The sequence below is a fragment of the Aythya ferina genome (genome assembly GCF_964211825.1).
Source record: "Aythya ferina genome assembly, chromosome: 5".
Taxonomy (NCBI): domain Eukaryota; kingdom Metazoa; phylum Chordata; class Aves; order Anseriformes; family Anatidae; genus Aythya; species Aythya ferina.
Window position 1 is genome coordinate 44325996 of NC_140301.1, and position 21330 is coordinate 44347325.

Here is a 21330-nt window from a genome sequence, read left to right on the forward strand (position 1 = left end):
TCCTCCGGCAGCCCTGAGGGACCTTGAGACTGTGGGGTGGGCCTAGGGCTAGTCTCTGAGGTGTAGGATGAGAGCAAGAACAGCTGAGAGTTGTGCCACAGTAAATGAGCTGCTCTGCCTGATGGCCAAGCTTCAGGATGAGGTGAGGAGACTGAGAAGCGTCTGAGAAGGTGATAGATCAACAGAGCTGTGCTCTGCCCCCCCGATACGCACATGCAGACCTAGCATGGCCACTAATAAGGCAGGTCTGGTAACTGATTTGCATCAGGATGAAGGCAGCAAATGAGACAGCAAGTTGTGGAACCGTGTTGCTGCACAGAGCTGTGAGAGGAGCCCCTGTCTGCCCACTCAGCTTCCATCACAGAATAGGTATGTGGCTCTAGGTATGATGGATGTGGGAAGATGGTGGAATAGGTAACAGAACAAGTTCTCTACCAACGTCAGATCAACTAAATCCTCACAGCAAGTGCAGCATCAAAACCAGCACTGTGAAGAAGCAGCAGTTGTAGCTGTAGGTGACTCCCTCCTGAAGGAAATAGAGGCTTCCACCTGCAGACCAGACTCTCTTTACAGAGGAGTTTGCTGCCTCCCTGGTGCTAAGATCAGAGATGTCACCAGTAAATTTAGGAGCTTAGTGCAGCCTTTGGATTATTACCCACAGCCTTCAGATTATTACTCACTCCTGATCTTTCAAGTGGGTGCCAACAATGGCACAACCAGAAGGCTGAGGTCTATCTGATTTCAGGGCCCTCTATAACTTCCTGAGGGGGGGAAGTGGAGAGGGAGGTTCTGGTATCTTCTCCCTGGTCACCACTGACAGAGTGCATGGAAATGGCACAAAGCTGCACCAGGGGAGGTTTGGACTGAATATTATTCTTTACTGTGAGGGTGGTCAAACACTGAAGTAGGCTTCCTGCAGAGCTGGTTGGTGCTCCATGCCTGTCAGTGTTCAAGAGGCATTTGGACAACACCCTCAATAAAATGCTTTAACTTTTGGTTAGCACTGCATGGTCAGGCAGTTGGACATGGTATAGGTCCCTTCCATCTGAAAACCTGAAATTCTATAATTCTATAATTCCAGGTGCTACCATTCAGTCTAACCTGTGACATTTACACTCTACTCTTCTCTTCCCTTCTCTCCTTTTCTCTGTTGATTTAGAGCATCATTGATTCTTCTCACATGTAGTTCTGGTACTGATTGGATTCCAGTTTCTAGATGTAGGATTAATACATTTGTAATTTAATACATTTTGACCGTTTCATTCAGTAGCTTTCCAGTTAGTGTCAGTATTTCTTGGAAAAAAATATGGTCTTTGTTTTTAATACTATACAAAAGTGTTTTTATTGCTAGTAGGTCAGATTATGATTTTCCCATGTATGGAACACAAATTTCAGATGCAGGGCTTTCTCCCTGGTCATTCCTTGCACCAATATTTTCCCGCTGGACTTCAAAGCTGAGCCAGGCTTTCTGTAAAAGGAAATCAGCATTTTACCTTCACCCAGGAGTCTGGTTTAAAGTTCCAGTGGTATAAGCTGAACTGAGAGCTTAGGCTGAGAATAAAGGTTTGCATTTGAAAAAAAAAAAAAAAGTGCTTTACTGGCCAGTGGTTGAAGAGTTTGAAACTTATTTCCAGAAAACACTAAGGTGACCACAAAGTTCTGAGCAAGGCACCAGAGATCCTTTTTTTGGTCTCAAGTTCAGTAGATGGTCTCTTTAAAGGCATGTAGATCTTCAGTAACAATAATGCAGATGAATTTGGAACTGTCATAATTATTCAATGATAAATATATGATCATGGCAACAATCAAACTATCTCAAAATTTATACAGCATTAAATGGGTTTTAAGGATTTTTTTTGTTTGCTTTTGAAAAAAATGTACACTAACAGGGATCATTTGTATATCCTTGTGGCTTACTGGCATATTTCTGATTTTTATTTTACAGCAAGCTAGAAAGCCCTATGATGTCCGAGATGTTATTGAGCAGTATTCCCAGGGTCATCTGAACCTGATGGTGCGAATCAAGGAGTTACAGAGGAGGTATGACAACTGACAGGGTTATAAGTGCTGTATTGGCATGGCTGTGCAAGTGTACAGAATACAAAAATGGCATTCAAGTAACATTCTGTTTTTACAGATGAAGGAAAAGGCAGATTGCTTAAAAATCTGATGTTTGTGACTTACTATTTGCATTATACTTCCATGTATTGCCTCAGTCCCAGTTTGCTCTGACTGTAGGCCATAATCCCTTAATGTTATGGGCTGTGTACGTACAGAGTGAAATACCATCACCTGCTCTCATAGCACGTTTGTTTACTTAAGAGTAAACAAAGAGACAACAGATGGATGCTGTAAGTAAGCTATAGTAAACCAAAGAAAAGTGGAAACAATGATGCAGTTCATGTGGAAAAACAGTGGACACTATAAAACTTCACAGTGGTTAAAAAGCTGAATGCCAATCTAAGTTTAATTATTTTTTGTTGTCGTTTTTTAATTTCAAACTATTCTTAGTCCAAAGTAACTGCTTCAATTACAGTACAAACCACAACTTTTTTTTTTTTTTTTTTTTTTTTTTTTTTTTTTTTTTTACCTTCGTGCTGCTTCTTTGTGAGGAGGTCTCTCCATTCCAGCTAGAAAAGGTGAAGATGCCACTTCAGGATGATAAAAACTAAAAATGATTCTTTTTTTGTTTAAAGGTTGGACCAATCCATAGGAAAGCCATCTCTTTTTATCTCCGTCTCAGGTAAGTTACTATGAAGGAGAGGTGTCTACAGTTAATCTGATGAGGAATTTGTGGAAAACACTTGTAAAAATATTTTTGATTTTGTTGCAAAAATTTCAAAAAGATCCAACCCGATGTCATCTGAAGTTTAGGCGTAAATATACAATAATGTTTAGTTATCAATACTTTTAAATAGGGCTGTTTTGATTTAAATATTTAAAGCAACTATCACTGGAGTTTTCAAAATGTTAACTAATCTGTCTGAGACTCACTCTATTTTCAGTAAAATGGTGTGTTATAGAGCTCCTGTGAAATTAGTAACATTTACACAAAGCTTTGATATTTTTGAAAAGAGAACAGAAAAAGAATGCCAGGTACTGATTTTGTCTGGTGACAAGTCTGGGTAATCAAAACTGTATTAATGTCATTTTCAAACCTACGTTTCTCTACAGAATATAGAAAGGAAAAATAGATAAAACATTATCCAAGTGCATTGTTGAAGCAAGCTATAGATTTATTTTATTTTTTTTTTTGCGTAGTGTCAAATTGTTTCTAAAAGCAATTAAAATATGAAGTAAATTGGGAACAGTTTTGTTTTCCTGTGTTAAAGCATAAAACAAAGGTCGAAAGTGCCTGCCTTTAACTTAAGAACTTAAGGGTTATTAAAACCCACGGCTTGGGCTAGTGCTATAAAAAATAAAAATAATAATAATTAAAAAACCCCTGCCTTTAAGAAATAAGCTTCCAGCCTGGCAAAGGTATTCAGTTACACTGCGTTGGTGGGCTAGTTATACACACCCTGTTGTGGCTTACTGCTATTTTGTTATAACACCATTTATTAATTTGAAAATGTTTCTTGTTCAACAGAAAAAAGCAAAGATCGAGGAAATAACACGATTGGTGCCAGGCTGAACAGAGTGGAGGACAAGGTAGGCCTCAGGCTGGCAGTGAATAAAGTGTTCTGTGATCGAACAGTGCTTTTTTCATAGGATGCAGGAAAAAACTCAACTTAAAATAGAATTGAATGGCTGGCTTTTCGAGGTGATGGAACATAATTTTTGTTGTGGATTGCATTTTTGGTTCTTTCTTGCCCTTTTAACAGAGTAAGAAAAAAAACATACTTTAATTGATTTTGGTCTCTTGGGACTTACTTGGTTTTTTGATTTTTAATTGTATACGTTACACATGTCTCAATGCTCTACTTCCTTCCTCCACAATAGATAAAAGGCTCTGTTCCTTTAATACTTCAGTATATTACAGTCCCAAGATTTCCCTTTGATCGTGACTCTGTTGTTTATATAACTCCACCTACAATTCCTTGGAGAGCACGAGAGCAAACCTCGTTCTGTCCTGGTTTTCATTCTCCATGACAAATGGAGTTTCTCCTTTCAAGTGACATGAAGCCTGAAAAAATCAGACTTGTTCTATAATTGCAAATTAACAGTTAAGTGCCTTGTAACGCCTTATTTCAGTGTTCGCTGTTCTTGAAAAATCAGATGACAAGATGACAGGTAGAGGCTATGTCATTGTTTAAAAATATAAAAAAGAAAAAAAAAAAAGTTTGTCCATGTTGGTGTAAAGGAAAGTGGAAATATTTTTAAGTATCTTGAGGAAAACAGCTTTCTTCCACAACTTGCACTGTGTGATAACTTCATTAAGAATTTGTTCTGAAGAAACATCCAGCAAATATTCTGCAAACCAAAAGAGTTATGAGAAAGATTTGCCAACAGATGCAAACTGAACACCCTAATCTGTACTGAATCACTTGTGATGTGTCCATTCCATATGCATTTCTCCTTAAATGCATAGGATAAACTTGAATGATGTTACTCAGAACTGTACTATCTATCGTAAATAAATGGCATTTTAAGGGGAACAGGTGCCATTTGGTATACAGGGTGACATACAGGAGGAGTGAAGTAGAAAACAGGAGAGTGTACTGCATTTTGCACAAAGATGAATCACTGCGCAGTGCTTGCTCGGATCTATGTCCGGTAAGTGTTCTTACAAATGGAAGCTTTCTCCACCAAGTTTGGATTACATTTATTTATTTTATCTCCTTAATGTCAACTAGAAGTGTGGAACATGACAAAATGTCTTGCGAATAGTGACAAGGAACAATGACTTTTCAGTTTGGGCAAACAATTCTCAGATGACAGCTAAAATAGATTCTCAGTGCTGTTTGTAAAATCTTCAGTGAGCGTGAGAAAGTTTTGGTGTTGTGCTGGCTCAGAGATAATCTACTCGGGGGTTATTAATTACTCTTTTTACATCCTTACAAGTAAGTACGCTGTGAATTTATGGTGACTGTTGTTTTATGTCTTGTAATGGGACTGTAAAACACTCCCTGTTTAATTTTAGTATAGCTGGGTTAAATTTTAGCCTTGTTTTAAGTAACAGACCCTTCTTTCTTTGTAGTTGCATGAGGTCATCTGTGGTTTCAGAGTTGTATGTTATCTGACCTATACAGCTAGTCCTATCTGCAGGAATTTTATCTGAAAGTAGCTGAAAGGCTAAAAATAGAGAATTTCAGTTGGACTACGCAAACAACGGTGTACATGACAGCACACTGGAACTGGTGAAATCACCTTTTTACTGCAGCTGCAGATGGTGGCCAAAGCTAGTTTTTTGGTATTCTTGATCTTCAAAGCTGCCTTTCTCTTTTCTGTAAAGTACACAGTACATGCGATGATTTCAACACACAATTAAATCCTTCCCTTGCTGAGCGCAAGTGCGAGTGAGTAAAGGGTATGTATATCAGCTGGTTTTTAAGGTGACTCTATTTTAAACACTTAGCTGCGTCCTATTTAGTTTTTGAAATAGTTTTGAATCTTGGACATCTGAAGAACAGATTATCAACAGTGCAGGCTACTGTGCAGCTTCTAACCACCTTTGTATGTTTGAAAAATATCCTTTCAAACATTTTAAAATGAGCTGTAGCCTTCTGAAATTATTTAGATGCTCCTCCTGCAGCAAGGAGGAAATTATGTGGTACATGATATCCCACAGGAATAAGTTGAGTTCTTCTAATAGATTTTCATCTGTGATTATTAGTACACTTGCTGCAGCAGAGGGCTGGAAAAAAAAAAAAAAAAGATGTTAGGAAGTCTGTATTACACCTTTCTGCATCTCAGAGTGGTTCATCACTCACGGACAGCTCTCCAAGTGCCACTGGGAGCAGCCTAAACCTCCAGGGCTCCCTCTTCCTCTGAGCCTCATACAAGGTTGCATATGAGCAATTTCCAATTGCCGTGCGCAAACACAACAAGTTTGTGCCAGAAAGCTTCCACGTGATGTTGTGCTGTTTAGCCTTGAAATCCTTTGCATCATCAGAAAATCAAAGAAAAGGCAAGTTTCTGAAACTTTTGGGTGCTTCTGTTGATGGGCATCTCCCAGGCCCAGGATCTGTTACAAGCACATCACAGAGGCAGAATCCAGTTTCATTTTAGGTCCATTCCTGTAGGCTTTTGTGGAGGTGGATTTTGAGTTGAGAAGTTTCTACAAATAAAGTTAATTCTGTCTTCAGGAATATCTAATCATGGCTGGGACATCCTGTCACTCTTTGAAAGCTTTTCTACATGTTGTAGTGAGACAAGCAAACACGCTCTCAAGGCATATGTATGGCTGGCAGTACACAGGAGACAACACTTGAAAAGGAAGTTTTTAAAATAAAATGTTCAAACACAAGTTATTGACAGGAATTATGATGCTTTATGGCACAAATCTGAACTTCCATGTATTGAAATCAGGGGAGAAAAAAAAAAGTTTTGCCTTCTTTTAAGTCTAGAAACGTGTTTATTTGGGGGGGAAGGGGGCTTTAGCAGAAAACCACTTCCATATCCTTTTTTTTTTTTTTTTTTTTTTTAACATGAAGCTGTATCGCTAGTAATACTTTTAAAATCTTTGGGGAAAATGAGAAAACCTGTTAATATACCAGTATGTAGGCTCTATTGATCTTGTGATCCTGTGCGCTGAGTAAAACACTGGTCTTGTAATACAATTAAAGATTGTTTCCTACTATGTAAATGCCAGGGGGATGAATCCAGGTGGCAGGAACCTTCCTGCAGATTCCTTCCTGTAGAACTTTCTTATTTTGGCAAGCAGCTGCAAAGGTGTTTTTGTATATGTAACTGGAGACTGCACAACCTGATACGACTCAATGAGAAAAATCACAATCCAGTATGTAACCACAGCATATTTAGATTTCACTGCCGTTCTCTGTTGCTTAAAAAGCCAAGAAGGCCAAGTGCTATTTTCTTTAAAGGTATATTGCCATGGCTGAGCACAGGCAGTTGCAGGCAGTGGTTGTGCCCATGCCCTGATCTGTCTGGGCAGCAGCCAGCTGTGGTCCAGAAGGTATGCATCCGCCTTAGTGCAGCGCCCAGACTGGCCTCATAAACCCCACTAAGTAGCAGTTGTCCAAGTTCGTGCATGTAGTGCTGATCTGGTCCCTCAGAGAATGTAGCTGAGCAGGATTAGAGCAACAAATCAATTTATTTGCGGTGACCAGCCTTCTCTCTTTTTATCCTGAAACATCTGTAAATGGCTGTTCAACCGACCCTCAAGAAACCTGGCCACTGTTGGCTTGCTACCAAAGTCAAAATCAAAAACAGTTTTCCAGATATGCACAGCTGTGTGTGCACGCCACTGTTAATCCACATGCAGAGACCACTGCATGCCAGTGGTTTAATATAGGGTGTGCCCAGGAGCTTGATCCAGGAACAAGTCCACAGTGCACTTGAGAACTGCTGCATGCTACATCTCCTCTTTTTTCTGCTTTAATGTGATCTTGACTAAAAATGACTATAATGCTAACTTTTTAGAATAATCTGCTCCTTTTCAGACTTTTGCTGATCATTAATTTATATATAAAAGGCCTGGCTTGCACTTTGCAGGTAATCAGGTGGCCTTATTGCTTGGCTGCCCTTGGATAATTCAGTCTTGTACAGGGGCAAATCATTGAAAATACTCAGTGAGGGCAAACACTGATGGTCTCTGGACTTTTGACAGTCTGTTGTGCCTATGTATCAGATTCCCACATATATCAGTAAGTCCTGCCTGTTTACCTTCTGGAGCAGAATAACAGAATTCAGGTTTCCAAATAAGTATGTGTGTGTATTATACATATATGTATTTCTGAGAAGTGAAGGTTAAGCTCTATTCTCCATTAAGTTGTTTTAAAATAGGACTTAACCTTCTTCAATTATTTGGGCACTTTTTAAAATTTGACTTTATGGAACAGTTATAGCAATCCAAAGTGGTTTTCCAGGTGTCTTTTCTACATGCTCAGAGATGTGCTTGTACCTGACAGTAAGCGCAGTTATTAATATCAGCATTAGCAAGGTCACCATTAACATCTTATAATAGTAGTTTTGAATTACAGGGAACATTCACAGTAATACTCTCTACTGCTAAATTTTAAGTTGTAGAGATTTTAATGGAAATTTCTGTTTAAACAGAAGGTATGTAGTAGTGAGAGCAATAATGCAAGTCCAACAGTTCTGCAAGAGAATATTTATTGCAAGCATATGCACATTTTGCATGTTCCTTTTTGAAAACATGAACTCTCCTCTTCTGAGTAGTTAATATCTATAGAGCAGCATATAGAAGTTCAAACATGCAGTGTAGCAGCAAAGAGAGAATCATTTCACTTTTTCATTTTTACTGTATATGCAGATTGCACCACTTTTTAATCAGTTAAAAACAAATCTATTGTGAAAGCATCTACCCTAAAATAGATGCTATTGTGCTTCTTGAGCTGCTTACTGGAAATCTGAACTGCTCTAGAAAACCAAAACTGAATGAAAAACAAAACTGTCTGTTCTCTTGTATGTATAATTTGTCTGAATTCTGGTTGTGCTAGTTGAGTTTGCTGTCTTCCATCTATGATGTCTTTGATTGTTTAGATGTATAGGTCCTGTGTTCAGTAAAACTGTAATTATATGGTATATATTTGATGTGTTTTTGATTGAGTGCTGAACTTTAAAGGAACTTTAATGGAACTTTAAAGGAGAGATAAGTGCAACACATCTGAGGTGGCTTTCAAAAAGTGCTGGAGACCTGTAACTTGCAACGTTTATATATGTCATGTAACATTTTCTTCTGGCTAAATCATTTTCTGTAATTCTTTCACCAAAGCATTGATTCTGTCCATAGTTGTATTAGAAAAGAGCTGGGCTGACACCTTGTTAAACATGATACAGCTGATCAGAATGGTCATTGATGTGTCTAGGTCCAGTTAATATTTTTTACTGGTTTGTCTCTCTCCTGCAATCCCTATCAGATCAACTATTGTTCCCCATTGAAAAAGGTTTCATATCTAATTCTCCTATTGATTTGTTCAAAACTATATGAACCGAAGTTACATATTGCAGATGAATTTCACAGTGAATCTGTGTAATCTCCAAGTATTGGGTTGTGTTGGTCATTTGCAATTATGTGAGATGAGCGTTTCCATACAAATGAGAGTGAAGGCCTTATTCCTTGAATGAATATGAAAACTGAGGGATTAATTGCTCATTACCATTCCAGCACTAAGGGTATGACCCGCTATCTTTATAGAATCTGAGCTCTGGCAACTGTGGTTTGCAGACATAAACTGCAGAGAAGTTAAAATTTAATGCTTACCTCGCTTGCTGTCATGCCCCTTGTTGTGGTGTCGGTATATACTAGCATTAGCTGTGAGATTTTGTCCTAGAAACATTTCCTTTTCAGTGCTTTGCAAGTACTTTGTGGGCTGATGGACTAAAGTGGGCTTTTTTGTTTGTTTGTTTGCGTAGCTTAAGGATATTCTATTTTCCATGTTTTCAATCCTAAGAGCACACATTAGATAATTTTACATTCTACTTAGGAAAATACTAAAATATTATCTCACCTATTTCCTCTGGGTTCAGAAGTACCAGGTTTCATATTGACAGCTTGTTTACCTAAAAGAATTCTTAGTGTGTGGCTAATACATCAATTTTCCAAGAAATATCTGCTTTACTTAACTTATGATTACCCTTGGTGCCTTTTTTTGTCTACATTTTTATGTCATTTTGTAGTCTGTGGTAGCAGTTAGTGTGCTTCCTGGTGTAACATAAGAATTAGTGCACACTTGAAAGGCAAACTTCTATTAAAATACTTATATATGTAGCCTTGACTAATGATAGCATTCATTCATATCAGTATGAAATTGACAGGGAAATTTTGGCTTTATTTTTAATTGAATAATGATGCTGAAAATTGATGGTGAAAGAATGAAAAACAACCATCTTCTGATTTTCTGGTCAGTGCTGGAAGCCCTGTTTAGAGCCTTCAGTGAGCCATAAATTGGAAGGAGACAGTTTTGGAATGGGTCTGGCATGGAAATACTCAGTATTTTACAGGCTGAACATGTGCTGAGAAATTCAAGTTGTGGAATCTGCCAATATTCAAAACAGATATGTGAGGATTGGCCTTTCTGATAGCTACAAACAAAACTAAAACTATGGTTTTGAATGGATATTTTAAAAGAGATGCAAAATAGGTAAAAATTAAAACAACCACTACCGATCAGTTACTAATCTTGTACATAGTTCTTGCAGTAACGCAGAAGTAATAGCCTGGGGGATGCAGAGGAATATTAAGAGGCGTATGGAAGATTAAGTATCCCTATTAATTTAATCCTTAGTCTTTTTCCAGATGCTGAAGTACAAGCATACGGAAGCAATTTCAGTGCTGGACTTTGTTATGGAGGATGCCCGTTTTCTATAAATTGGACTACAACTAAGCCCATCCTTCATCAGTCTAGCTCATTAGGCAGCCTTAAAATTTTAATAGCTTCTCTCTCACCAGTCCGATAATATTTCAGTGGGTAAACAAAGAAAACCCTCTAGATTTCCATCGCCAGTACCTGATGCTATCCATCCCCCCTGCAACAGTGAAATAAAAATCTCAGACATACATGCTAAAAATGAATGCAAAAAATAATTACTTGTTGGATTCACTGCTGCCAGAATTTTTGGTACCCAGAATAGAAACAAACTGAGAGAGAGATTAGGCAAAGTCATGGAGAAGGGCTCACTTGAGTATTATTAAACAGGATGTCTGTATGTAAACTCTAGCAAGTGCTTTGAACAGAAGTCAGTGGTGAGCTGGTAAACAAGGAAAAGCATGCTTTTATATAAATGTGCTTTCTTGCACTCTATTTTTCTTACACCCTATATTTAAGACTCTGCTCCAAACCTGCCACTAGAAACAAGATACCTGGGGGAGAGAATACTTAGGATAGCCCCTTTATGTATTGTTGTTGTACACAGCTGCTTCCTACTGGATTTGGTCACCCATACAGCCCCCTGCAGCTGAATGTTTCTGTACAGGGTCTTAGACCTGGTCTGCTTTATGAAGGCCATGAAAGCAGACCCCTGTGTCTGCATAGAGGAGATTCCTGTGACTTTTGCAGCACTATACATTGATACCTTGAAGATTGTAAGGTCTTTGGAATAGGCTTTACTTGCATTTATTTGTTAGCATTAATTTAATCTGTTTGAAAACCCTACTGCAACACAAATGAAAACAATCTATTTTTGCATTCATTTTGGAAATGTTTAATATACTCAGAGTTGAGTACTATTTATATATATATAACCTTATATTATCTAAGTGCAGCAACTCTGATATAGTTGCAGACCTGGCCTACAGAGCAATCTTACAGGCTGTCATGATGTTGTATTGTCTGTTTCTGAAGAGTCAGCTCTTAAATCACAGTAAATGGCTTATATTAAAACAAAACAAAAACACCAAGTAGCATCTAAATATAAAGGCAGCTATGGATGGTGAGGCAATTGCATCTTAATAAGTGTCAGCTCATCATTTCTTTTGCAGAAATTGGGTGTGTAGACTCTCATCCCTGTAAAATAAGGCAAGACAAATATTAAATTTACTCTAGAGAATAGTGACTGGAGAATAGTGACTGTAGGTGGTTCACAAGCAATGGCTAATTAAGCTCCAGTCATTCAGTCACACAAAGTTATCTGTGATACTCCTTTAAATATTTTAATAAAAGTAAAAAAGTTGAAGTAAAATACTATGAAAGAGTAAATTTCCTCTGTCAGTTGTTGATTTCACCCCAAATTTCAAATGCTTCAGGATGCAGACAGTAGCTGGGGAAGCATGATGCTGAAAGCAGAGGGTAAACTTTTACAAATACCCATGAAGTGTTATATACTTTTTTTTATCTCATGGATTTCTTCTTGGCATGGAGTCTGGCTACTGACTTTTGAATTCATGACACTGGCAATGACTGCATGCTTGTGAACTACTTGCTTATTAAGAGCAGAAATCCTAGAGGAATTGTAGCTAACGTGCAGTGTATCCAACAAAATCTAGTAATTCCAGGAAAAAGATGGAGTAATGAAATAATGCATTACCAGTTGATAATCTTTTAATCAGCCCTCAGAACAGTTGCTGGCTTTGGGATCAGATGTTTGGGCTTATATTTGCGTAGGTATACAAGGGGATGTAAGGCCTGCAAATTGAGATGATTCAGTCTTTTTATTAAACCACATAAGGCCTGTTTTGCCTGGCATTTCAAAGATAAACCCAACAAGATTTGAAACTTAGGCTCCATCATTCTTGTGACTAGACTGTTTACATTTGATGTGGAATAGAAATGCACAAGGGATATGCTGAGAGAGAACGAGGACCAGTTGTAAGGGGTAAGTACTCTGTGGAGCAGATCACAGAAAAGGGATCTGAATGAACCCATGTGAACACAGAAGACTTCTATTTGTCTTTCATACAGGTTTAAGGAAAGCAATTACAGTAAAACCATCTCTATTTTTGTTTTGTGTTTGTGTGTTTTCATGTTGCAGATAAGCAACCAAAAAGGTATCCGAATGTGTAAATGGCTAATTTCAGTTTTAATATGGAAGGGTGAACCCCTGCTGAAGTTAGATATGTCAAAGTTGAAATTCTTCCTTGTCAAAGATCTGTTGTTAGAGTGATCTCAGTGGAATTAAAATATTTTATTTTCATTTGCAGTTGAATATCAGGGAGGAAAAATGCATGAGGTTGAAAGGACTCTATTCAGGCTGTAGTCTTTTCAGGTTGGAGTCTTTTCAGCTCCTGGAAAAACTTCAGAGTGAAGGAAGGTATGCTCCCTTTCCTACAGAGATGCAAAGACCACACCTTCTGTCACCTTACCTGCCCCCCAGTCCTTCAAAATAGAAAATGCTAAATGCAGATATCCTGTGCTGCTTAGATTGTATGAAGAAAAAGTGGAGCCAGCCTTCTCTGACTCCTATTTAGGGCGATGGGAGTCAGCAGGAAGATAAGAAGAAAACCAGTAATCAGTAAAAAAAAAAAAAAAAAAAAAAAAAAAAAAAAAAAAAAACCACCTCGTTCAAAGTATATCCTTCCTAGAGCTCATAAACCTAGATGACAATTATAGTCATTCTTCTCTGCTTTTGCATCTTACCCATGGGCTGGGGCAAAACCACAATTCATCATTGCTAAATCAAGTTTTGCATTATTTCTCTAAAATTCCAGGACAAATATGATCATGCTTTTTACACTTTTTAAAAGTATCCCACTGCTTCAGCAGTTTGAGATGGGCAGTTTGAACCCCTATCACAGGTTCTCTTTCTACCCCGAGTTAACTGATGTTACACACCAGGTCAGCTCCAGCAGGCAGCCAGCGGCCCGGCCTGACAGTGTGATTGCCCTTGTATGCTATGGGTATAAGAGTCTGATGAGCTACCTCCCTTTAGAATGAACCTTTTTTTGTGGTATCTTCATTATATTCATCACAGCATAAGAGCTCCTGCTGTGACAGACTAAACATACAAAATAGAGAAAGGAAGGGAAAAAGAAAATGCTGTTTCCCTCTTTTACAGCTAAGGTACAGGAAGCAACTCGCTCAAGAAATCACAGTGGCATCTGTGGCACAGCCAGGAATTTAATTTAAACTGTGTCTGCGACTTCAACCACAAATCAGCATTCCTTTTTGTTATTGTGTTTAAAAGCCCCTCTAGTTCTGAATAGTTATATTGGCCAGTGTGGTGTTCAACATAATCATAGTCCATTAATATTAAAACCATCCAATACTTGAGAACAGCATATATAAACATATAAACCAGACAACCCAGCCAATATAAATGTACTGGGACTGTTTTAGACAGTAGATTTTAAATCATCCAGAAATTAATGTTCTAACATCATTTCCTAGCCACAGAGCCCAGGGGTGGAGAGAAAAGAACATGCTTGCATGACACAGAAACTGTCCTACATACAGATAATTACGCATGTAATATTTAAAACCAAACAAATTGTATTAAATGCTAAATTTACACAGTCAAGCAGAGAGAAATATTCAAGTGAGTTTAAATATTCCTGTAAGTTTTTATTTTGAAAGTCTTGAATACAACATTGCTCACTCAACACTGACCCTTCTGCAACATCTGTTAATCTTGGGTTTATTTCAATTTCTTTCTTTTGCTCTTTTAAACAGATGACTCCACTTAAATCAACACTTGGTTTCCATTAGACAGGTAGAAGGTGATTCACTTAGCAACATGTGCATCTTTACCTAGTTAAGTCCTAATAGCCTTAATATATCAAGGAAGCTGGTGTGATTAACAGCACTAAAGGCTTTGTCAGACACTACACCTAATAAATACTGCCCTTTGCCCAGCCCTAAAAAAATAGTGAATAACTACTTTGTGTTTCCAAACTGGAAATGTGTACAGCCTTATAAATTAACTAAAACTCTTTCTACAAAAAAAAAAAAAAAAAAAAAAAAAAAAAAAAAAGTTGACAATAGAAGTTAATTTTACATATAGTTATGTGTTCATGCATGTCTATCAATTCAAGTGTGGGTTGGCTCTTTGCCCTGTTTGGGCTGTCTTTTTCCTGTGTTATCATTTCATGGTGGAGCCACCGTTTATGTGTGATTTTCCTCTTCTTCATTTGAGCTTTTTGCAGATTCTTTCAAAGTTCTTGGTCTCTGATTGTCAGAGCTTCTCTGTCCTGGGGTAGTTGGATATGTGAGTCAGTTATGCCACTCTAGTTAACGTTAGCAACAAAGACATCTGACTTGGCTTGGTTATCATGTATGGTCCTGCCAAATGAAGCAGTCAAAACAAAACAAACACCACCCCTACCCCCTAGAGTAAAATATATTCAAAATGTCAGCTGGAACAGAGCTGGGTCCTTGCTTCATCATAGCTGAAGTTTTCTGGAAACTTTCAAGTTGTGCCACCAGTATCTCTGGTTGCATGCTGTGGTCATCAGGGTGCTGAAGGAAGTCTTCATTCTGCAACTCCTAAGTTTCTAGAGAGTTTCAACCAGAGCAGTTTTACAGGAGAACACCTTAGAAAATAAATGGTCAATAACATATACATATATATATATATATATATATATATATATATATATATATGTATGTATGTGTTTGTGTGTATATATTTACTTCTCAAAATGAGTCATAATCACGAATCATCTACCTATACATTTGCCTCATGTTGTAATAGGGAGCTTTGGCCAAGCTTTGAGGTGAAATAATCAGTCCCCCAGAGATGTTTCCAAATGCTCTCAGCAGAAGCAACTGGAGAGGAATACAGTGCCTGTTCACCAAGGCAAAGGAGCAGTGGTTTCTGCTGTAGCCCTAAGCCCATACTCCTCTATCTAATGCACTGCACTGCAAGCATGCTGGCCCAGGGCCCGGAGACCCATCTAGCAGCATTTGGGTAGCACTGCATCCAAGCATGGCTTATTAGCTTGGGTATAATACTTCACAAAGGTCCAAATGTTTCTGGTTTTAGCTTGGGCAGCACTGGTTCAGCTGTCTTTGCAGCATGCTTTTGATTGTTGCCAACCTGACATGATAGTCAGAATGAATAGATATGCATATGCTCCAAGATAGTGGTTGACAAAGCTGGCCTTGAATCTATGTTCCCTGAATCTCTGTACTGAGGATTTTCTGAATCTTATGGCAACTAGAAAAAAGGCCAGTCTAACATATTTTCTCTTTGCACAGAGAAAGAGGAGGAAGCAGATCAGTTAATGGTGCTACACTTGAGAACCAAAAGAGCAGTGATTCCTACAGACAGGGTTACTTCATTTTGTTTTCTGTGTACTTCCTGCACAATTACAGTGAAAAATCAGCTACGGCTGAGACACAGATCATCATATCTAAAACACAATGAGAACTTCTGTTTTTTTTTTTTTGTTTGTTTGGTTTGAAATGGTTTTTTTTTTTTGGTTGTGCATAGTTGTGGTAGAGCCAGAGCATCCTTTCTATACTAGAGAAATATCTAGTAATACTCTAAAAAACAGGAAGACTTCAGAAATTGTTACAGAAAAATGTGGATTCATCTGTTCATGTAGTATGATTGCAGTTAGGAAAAACAGGAAAAGATTACAAAGCTGACTTATTAGAGGTAAAGTGGGGTAAGTCCAGAAAAATACAGTTGGTATGTGTATAGTACTGTTTTAAAAGTCTTTTGTGACATCTTGAGCACTGTGTCTTCTGGAAGAATTTATTGCTATGAAGAAACAAACCTTTGAAAAGGCAGGATAAGTTTGCATTGAGATTCCTTTTGGTAGAAAACTTACAAGTCTATCATTAATTCACAATAAAAGTGAGTAATCCAAGTAATTTTGATGTAATAGATTTTTTTTATTTTTTTTTCAGAGTAAACAAACATGCAGAATGTAGGGTCAGAAACACTTTCTTTTTAGGCCACTGGTGGAAAAGTGTGAGAACAATACCAATGTTGTAATTAGCAAAGCATCCAGGAGTCCCTTAGAATAATATAGTACATGTCAGTTTAAGAAACAGAGGTCGTTTTTGAAATGATCTGAGAAAGCTAGCACAAATTGAAGGTCATATATAGATAAGGGCAGAGACTCGCTTGTTAGCCCAAGTGGTCTTTTCCTGTCCAGGAGTATCTTGTCCATATGCTTTCATGTGGAGTCAGTCTCTTCACAACAGAGCAGTGTGAGACATTCCAGTCTGTTATCAAGAGGATGCTAAATCCTTAGAAAAGACTAAGTGGAGTAATGGAGAAAAAGCACAGAATTTCCACGCTGCTCACTGCCTCACGTTGCTGATAAACTGCTACTGCCAATCCTCAAGATTCTTCTTTTGTCACCAGCAAGGAGTTTTCTTCTCCGCTCACGTTGCTGTTTGATATGAGTGCTTTTGAGTATCAGCCTGGACATGTAGTAAGGAAGATGTCAGGGATGAGGTTTAGTTGGGCTGAAATTTTATCGACTAAGCTCAGCTGGCAATTATTGGGCAATAACTCATGGAGCAGGGGTCGTGTATCCTTCCTTTATCATTTCGGTATCCTTCTCTCATTGCTAGAATAGGTCTCCCTCACATGAGGCGGAGGAAGCTAGGGCCAGAGATTGTCTCTTTGCCATTCTACATAATAATATCTGAATCCATTCTCCAAATGTCTTCAAAAGACATTTTCAGTCCACTTCCAGGGAACCAGGCTTGGTAGAATGCCGACTTGTATTAAATCTGGTGACACCTGCAAACATGCAACAGCTTGAACCTTGCTTCTAACCTGGATCCCAGAGCAGCTGGAGAGAACTGTAAAAACTGACGCCAACAAATAAAATTCCTTTCCAGTTTCAAAAATATTGTCTGGTGAAGTGTCAGAGCACATCCAAAAGCTACCTGGGTGTTGTCCTGATTCTTGGTGATGCAGAAGGCAATGATGGAAGTGTGAGTGGTCTCTGCCTGGCAGGACGATGGATGTCCGTTGCTTGCCTCTAGGAAGCCTTGAGCTCAGAGAGCTGCAAGCTTTTCTGCCCCATGTGTTAAATTTAAACCCAAAAGAAAAGGAAGCCCTTTTAAAATGCCAAGACCTAATTTCTTCTGCTTTACTAAAGTCCCCCTCTCCTTTGAAACCAATAAGTTTGCAGTTCATAGTGAATAACAATGAGGATTATTGTAAATAATACATTTCACTCCGGTTGTTTTCACCCTCATTTTAAGCTTTCTTTCATTTCATCATAGATTTGTTTTGTACCAAAACGAAGCTGTGAGATGCACACATTGAACAGAAATCAAAGTCGGGCTTTCATCACAGTTCTTAAGCTAATTGGTTGGCTTGCTGCTACAGGCATCTGCAGGCACCTTGTAGTATAGTACAGTAGTGTTATGACTTTGGAGGCCCAGCTATTTTAAATCATAATAGTGACACAGTATGCATGCTTTCTTTCAAAAAGCCTGGGCAAGTCACGCTGTGCTGAGTTTCTTGGCACACCATATACCTATAATTTTTGTCTCATATTTTGTAGTGTAAGTATCTGGGCATGGAATCAAAAGGCTCCACTGAATATATATTTTTTTTTAAAAAGAAAAACAAAACAACAAACACACTCCTTGTTTTTAAATTGATAATGTCTCTTTAACAGTTGTAGATGTTTATGAACAAAGGAAGTTTTGGGGGGGGAGGTGGAAGGAAAAGAAACATCATGATTGCGGGGAAGCATTGGGCTTTTAAAATTATTATTATTTTTTTTTTTTAATAAAACTGTCCAGGTGTTTTGTTAGTGATTTTTTCTATCACAATTTTGGTCCTATGCTAGTATGCTTATAGGGGATTGCAGCTACATAGGATGGCTAGAAGTGAGTGATAACTTTTCATGAATAAAATGAATATCTGCATGTGTGCTGTAATTGTGGTCAATTGAACTGATTTATTCTAGCAAAATTGTCTAGCAGGCACAATTTATTCGAACTGTTTGTGGCGCTGACAGAAGTAAAGTCAAGTTTGGAGGATCCAGTTCTTTTGCTCCCTGTTTCACCCCCCAGTATGGTTTACAGAGTGAATCTGCCTAGTGCCAGCAGACATGGTGGGTGCTCAGCACCACTTTAAAAACCAGTCCCTACCTCTCATCTAAAAAGCAATATAATGCCATGGCACTTGTGCAGAGTTGCTTTTCACACTGAGGACACTGGGCATCAGAAGAGCTACAACAATGCTTGCTAGTTTCTATGGAAACAGAAAAAGTTAAGTTCAACAAGGTTCTTAAACAGTCTGTAAGTCGGGACAATGCCAGAAGTAAGCTTGTGATAATAGATTGAAATGGATCAGCACAGATAGCTATATGAGGCTCTATTCAATTACAAACAAGAGATGCAGCTTCAGCTGGAAGGCAACTGAGAGCAACTTCTCTGTTCCTGTTTTCTATTCATTGTGTAGCATTTGCAAATGCTACCTATGCTGTTGGGAAGGAGACTAGGGAAGAATATCTCCTGCTAATATGCTGTGTCTTTCTTGTATAAGCTCAGAAAATTGTCTAGGCCTGAGTTTGAAAAGGAAGGTGTGTGTCGAGGGAGAGGATGTTGGCTAATGAGCTTTTTTATGTACACATTTTTGCTAGTGATCTATTGCTGTAATTGGAAAATTGTAAAGGAGAATTTTTTGTGCATGCATTACTTGGTCAGCACTAGCTATTTCTAATACACCAATAATCAACTGCTCTAAAACACCATGTTGAAAGAGACTGCAAATTACTGTGGTCAAAAGTTTCCATGTTTTCCCAATGTTTCCCATGTTTTTTTCTGCACTCCAAGAATTTTGCTCTGCAATGAGGAACAGTATGTTGCATCATTTTTTCTCACCTTATTTTTGTTCTTAAATTTATTCATTCCCTGTGGCTACTGATGGTGATGCTTTCACTGTGTTCTGATTTGGCTGGTTCTAGCACAGACCTTTTGATATTAACCTTGCTTACCAAAGGCAAGAAGAAAAGAACAGCTTGGTTTTAGTTTATGGTAGTCAGTAGACCTAGAGCCCTTCCAAGTGTGTGCTATTTCATTGTGAGGCAGAGGGACAAGAGGATTTAATTTCAGAAAATTAGTCTCTGTAGCTAGTGGTAGGGAGGCAGATTGGTTCAAGTTTACAACCTCTTTTTGTTTAGCGTCTGGAACAGTGCCATGGAGTCTCAAGTTTCCTGTATAAAGAGAGATCTGTATTCAGTCAGAAGGTAACCAGGCAAGGTACATGAAGTCTGTAGGGTGAATGGCTCTTTCAACAATGAAATCAGTTTGGGGTCTTTAAGATCCCAGCAGTTCCTTGTCTCAAGACAATGTTGAGCAGGCAAAATTCCTATAAACTTCAGGGGGGCAAAATATTCAACTATGGGGTGGAGGAAAAAAATAAAATAAAAAACTATTTCAGAAAACACTAAACAGAAAGAAATTTCCTGCAGATATGATGATTCTTATGAGTTTCCTTGGCTCTCAGTGAAACAGAAGAGGTGAGGGCTAGCCACATCTTCATTTCCCTCTCAGTTGAGTCCTTCGTGTTCTGGTTGTTTGCATGCATACACATGGAGAACTGAATCTTATGCAAAACATCTTGATGTACTATCATTTGGGAAGCAAATGCACCAATGCAACTTGAGTCTGAGTATTAAGGATCTTTAATAGTTATTCCTGAGAACATAGGATTCACCTTGTCTTCCTGAAACTGAAGGTGTCACTCTGCAGTTACTAAATCACATTCACATTATTCCAGGGTACAGAAGCTTTGCCTCTGGGAGAAATAAAAGGCACGAAGAAAATGAACATGCTCTTATAAACATTACTGGCAGCGAAGCTCTGTATTTTTTTAATCTCTTCCTTGATTTCATAAAATCAATGAGGAAGTGCATCTCCTGTTTTCTCTGCTCATTTATCTGTTGAAGCACCATTGCGTTTTCAATAAGCTTCCAGTTGCATGCTCTTTGATTCTTTGTAGTAATTTACAGAACAAATTCCATCACAAAGAAAATGAAATGCTAGGAATCTGATTTGGGCCGTCTTTCTACACTGGTTGGAGAAGTTTGCAAATTATCTGTAGATGCATAAGCTCATCCTTCACTATCAGCAAGTTATAAATGGTTACTGTTCTGTAATGCTATTTTGATGCTTGTGAGTTGAGTGGGAGATGAAGATTCTGGAGCTTTTGGGAGTTGTTCCAGGTCTCCTGACAGCCCTGCCAGGGATGATTTACTGATCTCTGCCCCCTCTCCCCCACCCCAGCATAGTTATCTAAACTTTGCCATTTAGAGTATGGTTCTGTAAAGTATTAGAAAACCTGATATTTCAGTGTTTCTGAGCACCACACAACTCTTTTGCTGCCAGTTACTATTCAGAAAACATTACCAAATTAATCATGGTTTATTCAGAAAACTCTTGAACTCCCCAGTATTTTTGGAATTTTTGTGAATCCTTGGTTTTGGCAAAACCATGGGGCTAAGGCCTGAATCCATTTTGTTTATTTTTTGATACATAGGTTAGGAAAGGTGCTCTACCATCCCCTTCCAGGAAGCTGAGAAAGACTTTATCAAGACAGCTTCTGCAGAGGAGGTGGGGTCAACCCAAGGCTGCTGCAGCATGTGGTGCTGAGATGGTCCTGGCAATCTCTTGCTTTTGCTCATATTACAAGCTGCTCCATCCTGAGCTGTATTTTTGCAGGGTATCTAGAGGTGGCAGGTCTTGTAATGAAACCTTTCCACGAGTAAGCATTTCTTGTGTTCTTTTTCTCTCATTACCTGGTTTTCAATAAGTAAATCTGATGCAAAGATGTTTGAATATTTGTTTATAGACAAGTGGGATGGAGAACTGCTAGCCACCAGGG

At 38.4% G+C, this 21330-nt stretch overlaps 1 protein-coding gene across 4 annotated transcripts in view; it reads left to right on the forward strand.

The window, feature by feature from the left end:
- KCNQ1 (potassium voltage-gated channel subfamily Q member 1) overlaps nucleotides 1-21330 on the forward strand; it is a 342658-nt gene that overhangs the window by 235322 nt on the left and 86006 nt on the right. For 3 of the 4 annotated variants that reach the window (XM_084521542.1, XM_084521543.1, XM_084521541.1), the window contains 3 exons: nucleotides 1946-2040; nucleotides 2697-2743; nucleotides 3590-3651. In XM_084521542.1, the coding sequence (XP_084377668.1) occupies nucleotides 1946-2040; nucleotides 2697-2743; nucleotides 3590-3651 (204 nt within the window). Of the gene's footprint in view, nucleotides 1-1945; nucleotides 2041-2696; nucleotides 2744-3589; nucleotides 3652-4619; nucleotides 4717-21330 lie in introns of all 4 variants that reach the window. The other variant, XR_014693723.1, reaches the window with a different exon arrangement.